The sequence below is a fragment of the Haliotis rubra genome, unplaced genomic scaffold (assembly GCF_003918875.1).
Source record: "Haliotis rubra isolate DU_JTF1 unplaced genomic scaffold, ASM391887v1 Scf233, whole genome shotgun sequence".
NCBI classification, from domain to species: Eukaryota; Metazoa; Mollusca; class Gastropoda; order Lepetellida; family Haliotidae; genus Haliotis; species Haliotis rubra.
Window position 1 is genome coordinate 231,691 of NW_025766370.1, and position 14,510 is coordinate 246,200.

The 14,510-nt window shown below is 40.3% G+C and overlaps 1 protein-coding gene and 1 long non-coding RNA gene across 3 annotated transcripts in view; one reads left to right on the top strand and one right to left on the bottom strand.

Annotated features, from left to right (window-relative positions):
- The window catches only part of LOC124278213 (UPF0415 protein C7orf25 homolog), a 235,119-nt gene that overhangs the window by 124,256 nt on the left and 96,353 nt on the right, over positions 1-14,510 (top strand). For both annotated transcript variants that reach the window (XM_046713942.1, XM_046713943.1), the window contains exon 3: positions 6,687-6,921. In XM_046713942.1, coding sequence (XP_046569898.1) covers positions 6,687-6,921 — 235 coding nt within the window. The remainder of the gene's footprint in view (positions 1-6,686; positions 6,922-14,510) is intronic.
- Positions 5,656-14,182, bottom strand: LOC124278219. The gene is made up of 3 exons (XR_006899025.1): positions 14,082-14,182; positions 7,621-7,626; positions 5,656-5,667 (listed from the first exon to the last, which is right to left on the bottom strand). It is a non-coding gene; the product is annotated as an uncharacterized LOC124278219 (long non-coding RNA).

The window sequence follows — 14,510 nt, forward strand, 5'->3', positions numbered from 1 at the left end:
GGTGTTTGGTAAGACGATGGAGAACCTGAGAAAACGGGTGACGGTCAAACTCGTATGCGATCACACCAGGAGGAAAAACTCAGGAAACTGATCGCTAGCCCGCCTTCAACCGAAGCAAGCTATTCGATAACGACTTGGCAGCTGCACATGAACAAAAGTCACATCAAGCTCAACAACCGACCTACGTGGGGATGAGCATTCTCGACCTATCCAAACATCTCATGTATGATTTCTACTACAACCAGCTCAAGAAGCAATACGGTGATCGATGCGAGCTGCTGTACACGGACACAGATTCCTTGTTGCTAGATATACGCGCGACAGAGGACGGTAATGCGAGGACATGGCAAAACACATACACCTGTACGACACCAGCGATTACCCCAAGGACCATGCCCTACACAACACGATCAACAAAAGGTCCTTGGCAAGATGAAGGACGAATCGCTGGCACACCCATCGCCATCATCGTCGGCTTGAGGCCTAAGATGTACTCCATCTTGAAAGCTGACAAGGGTGAGATTCGAAAAGGCAAAAGGAGTCAAGAAATACGTGGTAAAACAACAAATCAAGCACGTCCTCTTCAAACAAGCTCTGTTCAAGAATAAGACGCTCAAACACCGAATGAACGCGTTGAGAAGCGACAAACACAACATCTACGGCATCACCCTCAACAAGACGCCGCTGTCGCCCATGGACACCAAGCGGTGGATCGCCACCGGCGCTCCACGACTTTCTGTCTGCATCGGGCACACGCCATAAACCACTGAGTACATCGAAGCGGAATTGGTATATAATGACGCTCATAGTTCGCCTGTCACAGAATCCCTTGGGGAACTTAGCATCTGGCGTCGTCCTCGTTCCCGCCCGGGGTTGCCGAAACTCTACAGATTTTAAGGCTCCTATGATGTGCATCGAATGGTGTCTCTGCTCGAAATTGTTAATTTATACTGGGGTCTGGAAGTGGAATAGATATATAATGACGCTCTTAATCGGCCTGTCACAGAACCCCCATTCCCTATACTACTACAACATACTCAGGTGAAATGGTGTGGTGGGGTAGCCCAGTGGTTAAAGCATCCTCTTGTCACGCCAAGACCCAGGTTTGATTCCCCACATGGGTACAAGGTGTCAAAGCGTAGGTACGGTCGACTGGGGAACTAACTCGGGAATTATGACGAATAACATATTGATCAAGATGAGGAATACGTTGAGTTCAAGCTTCTTTTGTTACATGACAAACATATATACAAGACATACATGAGGTGAGGGGAGTACCTGCTCAACCCCAGGGCGTTTCCTACCAGTGGCATTATCCTGCTCGTGGTCATCCCTACACAGACAGTCGGAATACCGGACTCCTTGACAGTATAGATGTGAGCATATATACAGTCTTGGACAACAATGGACAGGCGACGACTCAACAATGGACAGATAGAGAAACAATAGCACTTCCTTGACCAGTTGATGTGAAGGCAGACATGGCCAAGGTGATGAGTAATTAAGGCAATAAATGTCATATACACTAATTAATGACCGTGACAGAGTAGTAGAGGGTGGGTGACATGACAGAGTAGTAGAGGGTGGGTGACAAGACAATGTACACTGCGGTAGTGATGAGGATTAAGATTGCTGATTGAATAATTACAATTAGGTCACACGTGCTTGGCTACATAGTTAATGGTCTTTGGAAATAGTTGGACGATGGCTGTCCTGAATTATACTCTACAACAAATGTGTGAAGCCGATTTCTGGTGTCACCCACGATGATATTGCTGGAATATTGCTAAAAGTGACATAAAACTCACTCACTCACTCGGGGCGGTGGGGTAGCCTAGTGGTTAAAGCGTTGGCTCGTCATGCCGAAGACGTGGGTTCGAATCCCCACATGGGTACAATGTGTGAAGCCCATTTCTGGTGTCCCTGGCCGTGATGTTGCTGGAATATTGCTAAAAGCGGCGTAAAACCAAACTCACTCACTCACTCACTCACTCACTCACTCACCTACAGTACTTAGGCAATATATTTTCAGTTGTCAGTTTAAAACACTTGTAATACATCTGCGATGTAGACATACAATTACCACGCATTATGTGACATGACAAGCCGCACGCCCACGAAGTATTACATTTAGAAAATTCATGGGGAATATACATAGACCCAAACAACTGAAAATAATTGTGTTTTACAAATTAATGTAGGTAGATACAATTGATCAAAGTTTGACATCGATGTTAAGCATTGAATTTATCTTGTCATCAGTGTACACCCGCAGGGCCTCTGACGTCAAGAGTTGAATCATCCGTCACGCTGTTGACAAACACTATATGGAAGCACTGAGTTTTAATGGTCATGCTTTACTGGAAGTGTTCATAAATATTATTGTATTCATTAAGCTCTGCCTACCATGTGGAAACTTTCTTAGACATTGTATAGCTTATAATCCACGCAAAACAATTTGAACCCTTTATAATAAAATATGCTTGACAGCAGCTCCCTCATTTTAAGGCAATCATTGTGTACTCTGCGTACAAGGATGAAGTAACGATAGTTGCAATTGATGACGGCTATAGTGTGTGTTTCTTGTTACTGTATGAAATGTTTTATCATTATGGCCAATGTGACTGAAAAAATTATGTCACATCATCATCATCACCGTCATCATCATCATCATCATCATCATCATCATCATCATCATCATCATCATCATCATCATCATCATCATCATCATCATCATCATCATCATCATCATCATCATCATCATCATCATCAGAACCTGTGACCACCACCACCATCATCATTATTATCAAAATGATTGTTAATATTTTTTCTGTTTGTATACGGGTAAGTCTGGACAAAGCATGTTTGTCTCAAGAGCAGTTTTGTGTATCATGTAAAGAGTAACCAATTCTAAAAATTCACCCGGTAAGCCCAGAAAACTGTTGGATGACAGGAAGTTCCTGCTGGTATTTTCGCTGTTTTTCTTTCACCAGATTGTGAGTTTTGTCAGAACTGCATCTGAGGTTAAACTAAATATTGTCAGTGACATGTTTGATAGATTAGACACCTTTGATAGTGTCTTGGCTGCTAATCAGTATTCTCCGCCTCATTGCCACACGGAAGAAGGATTTCGTTAATCCTTTTGTCAAAGTTGGCAGGTTCTGTTTAAGGGTGATTTGGATCGCAATTCCAATCGGAAGCTCACAAATGTAACTGCAAGACTCGGAGGAGGTGATCTGAAATATCAGGGCTCTGCAGCCTACAATTCATTGATTTCTTTAAAGGTCAGTCAGCGGTGTAGAGGAGGGCACAATATTTTATTTATTCTTTGGGATGAGGTTTTACACTTGCGAAAGGTTATAGGAAAATATGCATGCAGAGTCTCCGCGAAGAATTGCTTATTCATAAGACGATTAACTTTGTTACTTGCATTGTGATTTCTTTAAGACAGAATATTTATGATGGCAGAATACTTCTGTGCATATTTCTGAACTATGGCGTAAAATTACATTGTGAAGTCAGCATATGAATAATTGCTACAAATGTAAATTAGTTTTTCCTGTCCAGTAATTGGCTTCAGAGGGAGGGGGATGAACTGTCTAATGCCAATGATTGTGACCATTTCGGTGGAAGGATATTTTTACCTGGGTCTAAAGGTTACTGATGTTGTCTTTCAGCAATGAGATATGCGGTGAGACAATGAAGTTATTCCTTCTGTTTGAAGCAGTATTTAAGGGTTGTTGGGTAGGCCAGTGGTTACAGCGTTTGCTCATCATGCCGAAGACATGGGTTTTAGTCTAGGTAGAGTGAGTGAGTGTGGTATTATGCTGTATTTGTGTTAGGGGTTGTTGGATAGGCCAGTGGTTACAGTGTAACAATTGCTGAAAACATGGGTTTGAGTCTAGGGACAGTGAGTGAGTGAGTGAGTGCTGGGTGAGTGAGTGAGAAGGAATGTGAGAGGGAGTGAGTGAGTGGGTGGGTGGGTGAGTGAGTGAGTGAGTGAGCGTGTGAGGAGTGAAAGAGAGGGAGTGAGTGAGTGGTTGGGTGAGTGAGTGAGTGAGTGAGCGAGTGAGTGGTTTTATGCAGCATTAGGAATATTTCAGCAATATCACAGCGGGACACCAGAAATAGGCTTCACATGCTGTATCTCGGTAGAGTGTGTGAAAGCAGTCAGTGCCGTAACTATCGAACATAAGCGGAAAATAACACCCAGCCTTGACTATCCCCAGGATGAAGGTGTGAAGTGAAAAATAGTTATATGAATGGATCACCGAAAACCCATTTAAGCCACTTCTTTGAAGCCCAAGTCTAGTTGCATTGTGTTTAGTTTTGTAACCTCAGCTTAAAATATTAGACCTCATTATAACTCTATACTGTGAAATTGTGCCAACTCTTGCCATAAAACAATTATATTTGGTCACAGACTCAGACAAAGATTCTTGATGTTGCCTTGGGTGAAATGATTCTTCAGATTATCAATGCTCTGCTATTGTGTAAAGATCAATGGCAATATATTGATGGCAAATTGCACTATTGACAGCTGACATCAATACCCTTCGTAACCATCAATATTTTCAATTGTTGTAAAACAATGAACAACTCGCATAACATCACCTTGGTATATATATATGTATATACAGTTCATAGTTGTACGTCTTCATCAGCCTGTAATGAGAGTCCCCCCACCAAGTCACTAGTGAAGGTCCGGGTTAGAATTGGTCTTCAGTAACCCATGCTTGTCGTAAGAGGCGACTAATGGGATTGGGTGGTCAGGCTCGCTGACTTGGTTGGCAAATGTCATTGTATCCCAGTAACATAGATCAATGCTCCTGTTGTTGATCACTGGATTGTCTGGCCCAGATCAATGGCAATATGTTGATGGCAAGTTGATCACTGGATTGTCTGGCCCAGACTTGATTATTTACAGACTGCCGCGATATAGCTGGAATACTGTTGAGGGTGGTGTTAACAAACTGAACTGTATGTTCTGGCATTTCTATTCCAGTAGTCAATGGTTTCAAGTGTTCATAATTGTACATCTTCACCAGCCTGTAATACCAGATTCCCAACAAGCCTTCAGGAAATGGTAGACATTAGAACTGACGTCAAGTCCAATAGTGATACAAGTTTTTTGTCCTACAGATTTCGAAAACACCATAACCTCCATGTTGGATGTGCTAAGAGCTCCACTACCAAGTTTTATTAAAATCAGATCTTAGCGTTGATTTCATAAGATCAGAGCAGATTGAATTACAGGTCACATGCAATGATGTTTAACCAACCAATGCAGTGAATAATAGGAAGGAATGAGTGAGTTGGGGTTTATGCTGCACACAGCAATATTCCAGCAACATCATTGCAGGTGACACCAGAAAAGGCTTTACACAATGTACCCATGTGGGGAATGGAACCCAGGTCTTCTAAGTGGCGAGCAATTGCTTTAACCACTGGGCTAACCCACTGCTCCTGAATAATAGGAAGCAGACTAGGCCAAAATCAGTAAAAAAGCTGAATTATCAAGTTTGTGGCACTGGTTTCAAAATGGCAACTTCCATCACAGACTAAACTTTTAAATATTTTGAAAAAGTTCTCAATTAACAATGTCAAAAGAGTGGGCCAAACAAATTCTAAAAATGTCTAATAAATGGCCAAGATTCTATGGCAGTGCTTCCTATTGGTCATGAAAATATTCCATTTGAAATGTTCATCCCATTGGATTGAAAGACAGGCCATGATGACTGTCAATATGAATGTCCCTGTGGTATATGTAGAACCTTGTTCCAGAAAGCTATAGCTATTTACAGGGACAATAGATCCTTACACTCAGACCTTGTTCCAGGGAGCTGACAATCCTTAATCTGAGATAAATCTATATTCCAGGACCTTTCCAAATGTTGCCCTACATTCTTGTACCTGACACCTAACAGACAGAGCTATAAATCTTTATATCCAGATCAGTCGTTTCTCCTCGACCGTGATCCAGTAAGCTATCAGTTATCTTCGGATACATTACAAGAAGCTGTTGATACTTATTCTTGAAGCCTGTTCCAAAGACCTCTAAGACCATAGATCTGGGCGTTATTCATGGAGCTATAGATCATGTTTTGGGGTCCCTCAATTCAAATTAAATGCTATCTAATCTATCAAACATGTCACTGACAATATTTAATTTAAACTTCGATGCAGTTCTGACAAAACTCACAATCTGGTGAACGAAAAATGGCAAAAATACCAGCAGGAACTTCCTGTCATACAACAGTTTTCTGGGCTTACCAGAGTGAATTTTTAGAAAATGGTTATTCTTTACATGAAATACAAAACTGCTCTCCATCATTCAGACAAACATGTTTTGTCCAGACTTACCCTGTGTACAAAAAAAAAATAAATGTTAAAATTTTTATGAAGATAAAAAGATGATGATTGTGATGATGATGGTAATTAAGATGATTGTGTTGGTGTTGGTAGCGATGATGATGATGATGGTGGTGGTAGTTATGATGATGATGATGATGATGATTGTGGTGAGGATGAAGGCTTACAAGTATGAAATTTAAATGCAGAATAATAAATACTTCTTACATAAATATATGTCTCTAATTCCACAGTATTCAATACCATTTGTGAGAATTCTCATCAACTGCACACTCGCTTAAATGACGTTGCTGAAGGGGTTTGTTCTGTTCCAGCTTCTCCGCAGAAACAGCGCTGTTCAAGAAAGTCACCTGAAGAGCAGCAACCTCAGCCACTACGCTGCCATTGTGCATGCAGCGGAAAATGTGCCTGGAACCATACAAATTCTGCAGCCATTCTCCTGCCCTGGTAAAAGTGACAGCCTCATTGTGGATGTTGTTGCATGTCAAGGTCATATCTGGGTCAAGGTCATTGCAAGGAAGGCACAAGCACTTCATCTTGTTTGGGCAGGTAAGAAAGTAATTAGTCGTTTATTACATCGTCTTTATTTATGTTCTGTTCTCTCTGGGCAGGTTTAGCTCCACCAGGTTGTGTGAATGTTGTTTGTTGGTTGTAAAGCAATACTTCCCATTTCCCTGGAATGCAAAGATGTCATGTCTTGTACTTTCATGACAACAACTGACCATGTGTGGATAAGAGAAGGTGCAAAAGAACCCAACTCAGAGTTGATAATTACAGACTGATGGAGGTAGTGAGTATGGTTTTATGCTGCTTTTCGCAACACTCCAGAAATAGAACAGTGGCGAAACCAGAAATTGGCTTTACACATTGTACCCATATGGGGAATTAAACCCAGGTCTTTAGCATGATGAGTGAACACTTAACCACTAGGCTACCTCTCAACCCACAGACCGATGTACAGACAAACATTGGGCAGTGCGTCATAATGCAATTATACAACCTTGTGGGGTTCTGGGCTCCTAATAACTCTTGTGTAGATCGATGCTCATGCTGTTGATCACTGGATTGTCTGGTCCAGACTCTATTATTTACAGACCACTGCTATATAGCTGGAATATTGTTGAGTCTGGCGTTAAATAGCAAACAAAACAAACCCAAATAACCTATGTGGGTTGGAAGAGATGACCTGATAGATCAGCTGATCCAGCTTGGTAATGTGGGGTGACCTAGTGGTAAGAGCTTTTGCACTTCAAGCTAAAGACCCGGGTTCGATTCCCCACATGGTACATTTCTGGTGTTCCCAACCATATTATTGCTGGAATATTGCTAAAAGTGGCTTAAAACTAAACTCACTCACTCATTCACTGGTGACCTGGTTGATATTGTGTTGTTATACCTTGTTGGCGTAGTTCGTAACAGCCATCAGTTGATTGTCTGGTACACACTTGATTATTTACAGACCTAATTCTAATATTACTGATGGCGGCATCACACAGGTCGCCAGCAAATATTTGGAGTATTTGCAGGGATTGGACACAAGTCTGTTGGGGCCAACAACCAGGCTCATTAATTATCACACCGACAGGATATTACAACCATTCACAGAACAAAAGTTCAGGAAATCAAACTTTGCCATGAATCAAATGTGAAAGAAGCTTTGGCTATTTTTACCGAGGCTGTATGAGGCTCCGGGACACGGAGAATCTGTAAGCCGCAGATAACCTGTAATGACAATGAGTTGAGGGAATGCTATACTTTGCTTGGCTGCCATGGAACCAAAAATAACGTAAATCCTTGAATATGCATTCCCTTAATACATGGCAGGTCAACCAATGCAACGAAAGAAAACATGCCTGCCTGCAAACACTGAAATAAATACCTGCCTTGAATAGATCCTTGATCAACTGATGTCCTGAAAATGTATACAAAAATTTGAATAAAAAGCTTGAATAAATTTCAATTTAACATCTTCTGATTCAGACATAAGTGATGAATCTTTTTTGCCATGGTCACAAGTAAACTATGTCTGCCTTGAACAAGTGGACAGTTGAACCTAAACACAAATATTTATATATACTACCCATCAAAAGTTTAGACACACTTAACATGAACTGATGTACATGAACTGCTTATATATTATATATATAACTGTTACATCGAAGATTAATTTCTCCACTAACTTTAGGGAACCAACTGCAAACCTTATGCACATTAATTGCTTGAGGATCATGCATCAAATTGCTGAAAAGTATGTGCATATATCGTACATGTGAACAGCGGCGTGTTGGTGTAAAGTTTTGTAAAGAATTCGCCAATTTTCACTGAGTTTCATCATTTATTGAACTCATATGACAATAATCTTTTCAACGTTACGAGTTTGTTTTACAACACATCAGTTCATGTGTAAACAGTACTTTTAACAGTGTGGAATATTTTGCAAAATCTAGTTTAGCACAGTTGACTGAAGTAAGTGGCTACATTTACACTGGTGAGTCTAAACTTTTGATGGGTAGTATATGTATGTCTTGAATATAATCCTTGATCTACTCATTTTCCATAGTGATCATTGCTGAAAGCTGAGTTGACTGTATCATAAGTATGTCTTAGGAATACATACTTACTGTGGTGATACCAGGCCCCAATTTCTCAAAGTTTTTTACTCAAATTTCAAACTGAGTTTGACAATTTGAAACAGATGAATGTTTAACTCAACTGCATTTTTTAAATAAAACCCCCCAAATAACTCAAGTAGTCTATCCACCAAACTCAAATTGTCTACTAAGTTTGAGTTTAATATTGATTTCAGGTTATTCTGTGAAATGCGTTTTCCTGCATTTTCGCAAATTTGAGTAAAAACTCTGACTTAAAACAAAACTCAGACTTAAGTTTGTTTCAAGATATCGGACCCAGGGGTATGTGTAAAAGTGACCGTATCCTGCCCCCTGTGGTGCCCATCAGAAATATATGCAAAGACAAGTGAATCTTTCACCTGAAAAAACCCCACAGGAACATAATGTCAAAATAATGAATTACATCAAACGTAATTTCATTTATCCCATACCTGGACAATTGATATACAGTATTTCCATGAACAGCCAAAACAAAAATTGAAGCAACTTTTAAATCTTATGCAAATGTCACTCTAAAAAAATCCTGAAACCTTGTCTCGATTTAAGCCCTGCCAATATAAAACCCAGGGTTAATACAATGATTTATGGTAGCCTGTTGAAATCAAGGTCAAGGTCAAGGTCAGTCTCCCAGTGCTCCAGATATTTCAAGGAAATGGAAGAGGATTTGGGTTCATGATTGGATGAGACGAGTTGACAGTATCGCTGAGTTATTGGATGCTGAACTAAAAGAAATGAGATGAATGATGCAAGGTTATCAACCTGAGTGAGGAAAAAATGGTGGTTGTGTTTTGTTTGAGAGCACAAGCAGGACTTAATTTGAAAATGTGTTTCTCAGTTTTAAACTGTGATGATTCTTAAACTAATGGTTTCGTGAATTTTGGTTTGACACATTTTTTTATATTTATTTCAAAGAGAGGCTTAATCATCCTTGACTCCTTAAACACTGTTTTTGTCTTGGATCGTTCAACACCTGGTGTCATAGGTGAATTATTTTTCTGACGTTATGCACTTGTCATGAAGTTCTTCATCCAGGTTATTAACCTGTTTGGTATACTGATGAATGTGAAAAATAACCTAAAAGCTGGTATCTTTTTCCCTTTGGAGCTATTTGCTGAGATGATTGGGTTGTCCCAAACAAAGGCTACCTTTAATTGTGGTTCTCTGTACCCGTATGTTATCTTTCATATTCTTCAGACCTGGAAACACAGTTTGTCCAAATACTGTTCACTGTTGGGTTGCACTTCCATTCGTGCCAGAGTCCTGTAATCCTAAGGTTTAAGAGGAGTTTTGATCTAAGATTTTATCTTGGATTTAAACCAGTGAGCATTGCAAAGGGGCGATGGGGTAGCCCAGTGGTTAATGCGATTGCTCGTCAGACCGAAGACCTGGGTTTGATTCCCAACATGGATGCATTGTGTGAAGCACATTTCTGGTGTTCCCCGGATATTGCTGGAATATTGCTAAAATTGGTATAAAACCCAACTCCCTCGCTTACTCCGGCTTGTCAAGGGGATGTAAGTCTGCACAGAAAATGGAGGCACCTTTGCATGCTCGGTCACAGATGCTCTTCTCTGTATAGAAGGAGGCCTGTGAATAAATTCAGTGATGGTATACGGAGAGGCTAGTTGACACTGAATTTCTGCTGACTGAGAAAAACGCTGTATAAGCATGTCATTGTGAAATCTCACAGAAATCCAGTTTTAGCAATAACGTATATGCTCGTAATAGATTCATTATCCAGAAAAAGGGATGAACATTGTCACTGCTGAGATGAAGTTATGGAGTAGGAAGACATGATGAAATCTTCAAGAAAATTGTTCACAGCAGTCGCGCATCGTGAAGTAGCGATTACCTGACAACTACTCTTAATGAGGGTAGTTGAGAGAACCTCAGCTGACATTTGTGAGTGAGTAAAGTGGTCTTTTATACGTCATTAGTATTAACTGGCTAAATACGTCCACAGGATACTCGAGGCTTCCCAGGAGATAAAAGACTTCCCAGGGTATCCAATCTGTTGCAATGATTTTTCAATGGAAAGACATATACTGACATTTTTTACATAGCTCGATGATAGTGTTATAGAGACATTAGTTGTGAGGAAACCATTATGTGTTATCATCGACCTGATGGTCCTTCTGTGCAACAAAAATTGTGTTTTGTGTGGGTGTAAATAAGTGGTTTTCCTTATTTGGGCATAAAATTTGTGTAGCCAATTGTTATTGTTTTATTTTCCTATTCTTTCAATATTTGTGGGTTGGGGTGGAGCATTGGGGGTAAAAAATCTAAATATCCTACTTATCCTTTTTCAGTCAGTCATATTTTTTTTAGACAACCCCTTTTGTAGACAACCCCTTTGGCAAAACTACGGTAATCTTGTTTAGAATTGCCTTGTTTATCAGGTAGAAAGAAATATGTTCATGTGTTCCAAGAAAGTGTACATGCCCGACACCTGCTCTACTTTGGGCTTACATACAGTGATATAATGTAAGCTGAAGTACAGTTCAAAGCAGCAATAGGCAAATAAATCCAAGATACCCCATGATTGTTTCAACATCACATATATATATAACTGAACTTAAGCTCAAAGCAGCAATAAAAAAAACACTCACTCACTCACTCACTCACTCACTCACTCACTCACTCACTCACTCACTCACTCACTCACTCACTCACTCACTCACTCACTCACTCACTCACTCACTCACTCACTCACTCACTCACTCACTCACTCACAGAAAATGTAACTAGCATAAACATTCATATGTATGATGAATATGAAATCCTTTTGAGACCCCTGAATGCCTATTCTATTTTCATGCTTCAAAAAGATGAAATTTGTTTTCAGCAAATATATATAGAGATAAATACCTATATTGCTTATATTCCTTCTGTTCCAAATTAACCCAAAATATTTTTAATCAAAGCACTGACGAGGAAAGCATTCATGGTCCGATCATTGACGTGCATGTGCATTATGTAGGTCAGTCAAGGGTTGCCGAATTCCATTAAACCTTGACAGCAGGAGGTTAAAGGTCACTTGTTTTGAGTGGGAAATTGATTAGTAGATGTTTGAATGACAGACCCTCACCATGACAGCTGTTTATGAATAAAGATTGGAGAGAGACAAATATAGATGTTCTATTTTCATCTCTTGTGTAGGGTTCAGTCTGGTTGATGAAGGCTTTAAGAAGGGATTTTCTACTGTCCGTCTGTTGTTCAGGCTGCCTAATTGTTATGGCCATCTTGTGGACTTGAATAAATTTTGTGTCAAATATTGGCACATTCTATCCTTATAATGTGCATAACTTGGTCTATTTCCTTTGGTTCGAGGTTATAGATTGTAATCCAATTCATGTTTAAATACCATGTTGTCCATTGTCCATGTTTACATAATGAAATTAGATTGTTCAGCAAGCATGTAGTTTTCATTGAATTAATGTCAACCTTGCTATATATCTTCTCTAGCACTGGTTGAATGTGCTTAAAAAAATGGTTTGTGTCAAGGTTATTCAAAGGTCAAGGTCAACATTTATGATTTTGTGATGCATGGTCTCTGATTTTCTGTTTCTGAGAAATGGTACTTTATTGTTAAATAATCGAGTCTGGACCAGACAATCCAGTGATCAACAGCATGAGCATCGATCTGCGCAATTGGGAACCGATGACATGTGTCAACCAAGTCAGCGAGGCTGACCCCCCGATCCCGTTAGTCGCCTCTTACGACAAGCATAGTCGCCTTTTGTGGCAAGCATGGGTTGCTGAAGACCTATTCTACCCCCGGATCTTCACAGGTCACAAAGGTCAAGGTCATCTCTGGGGTCATTGGAGAAAAAGGTTGTGTTTTGTTTATTGCCCGTTACTGGTATACTTGTACCTTTCTGAGGATCTGTGAAGATCAAGGTTAAAATTGGTCTTCAATAACCAATGCTTGTTGCAAGAATCGACTAATGGGATCAGGTGGTCAGGCTCATTGACTTGGTGGACTAGTTGATGCTCATGCTGTTAATCACTGGATTGTCTGGTCCAGAATCAATTATTTACAGACCACCGCCATATAGCTGGAACATTGGCATTAAACAACAAACCAACCATTATTAAGGTAAAGGTATTAAAGTATTATTTTTGGACAAGAGTGTGTGAGTGAATAAGTAGTTGAATAAAGCTTTATGCTGCATAATGCAATATTCCATCAATATCACTTCAGAGGACACCAGAAATTGGCTCCACACATTGTACCTATGTGGAAATTCAAACCTGTGTCTTTGGCATGACGAGTAAACACCTTTACCACTACACTACCCCCCTAGACTGACTGACTGACTTACTGAGTTTGGTTTTACGCCGCTTTTAGCAATATTCCTGCAACCTCACGCCGGGGGACACCAGAAATGGGCTTCACACATTGTGGCCATGTGGGGATTCGAACCCGGGTTTTCGGCATGACGAGCCAACGCTTTAGCCATTAGGCTACCCCACCGCCCCACCCCACTAGACTAACTACTGGACAAGAAGAACTTGGTGGTACATTTAGACTTCATGCTTTGAAGAAATAGTGGTTTTGTTGTTCGAAGTACTTGCAAACACCTCTAATTCCCCTCATGGGTACAATGTGTGAAGCCCAGTTCTGGTGTCACCCGCCATGGTATTGCTGCGATATTGCTAAAAGCGGCATAAAACCATACTCACTCATGATCAATGACTCACTTTTCGCCAAATTGACAGTTCTATAAGGGATACAAGATTTGTAAGATTTTTACTGCTGGTTTGACAACCAACCCTGTTATTTTGAATCTTTGACCAGTGACAGCCCATTGATAGCTTCTTGCCTATACTTATGCATACCTACTTCCTTCCCAGATGTTCTTGTACAACGAAACCTGACGTTAGACATGGGTGTGTAAGCTGGGATACAATGACATGTTGTCAACCAAGTCAGTGAGCCTGACCAGCTGATCCCATTAATCTGAAATTTCTTGAAGATAAGTTTGAAAGTAGAACAATTGTCAATTTTGGTTTTTGCCACAGTGTGAGTTTCAGTACCCTTGGTATTTGACGATAGCCTCTCAAGTAGATCATCACCAGTGTATGGAATAAGGCCAATCCGACCGCCTGAGACGGTCTAGATTTCTGACGGACGGTCTAAATTTACAGCTAACCAGCCCGATGGTCTGGTAACATTTTTAGATGTTCCATACATCTGAGAAAATTCACCATATTTGGTCTGGTTAAATCCATTTTGGACTGGTAGCATTTTAAAGTTACCAGCCTGATGTCTGGCTGGATTTTTGGATTATTTCATACACTGTAATCACTGAACTGTTTGTTGTACGAGGTTCTAAACTGAAGGGGGTTGTCATGACAGTGACTTGGTTTATTGTGTGTATTCATACTCTAGCAGGATGGGATATTTACCTCACTCCAGCGCAGTTATGACGTAGCATAACATCACTGCCACTGGCTAATTTGCATATCACAAGACCGGACTTTTCTCTTGTTTGTAAACAAACA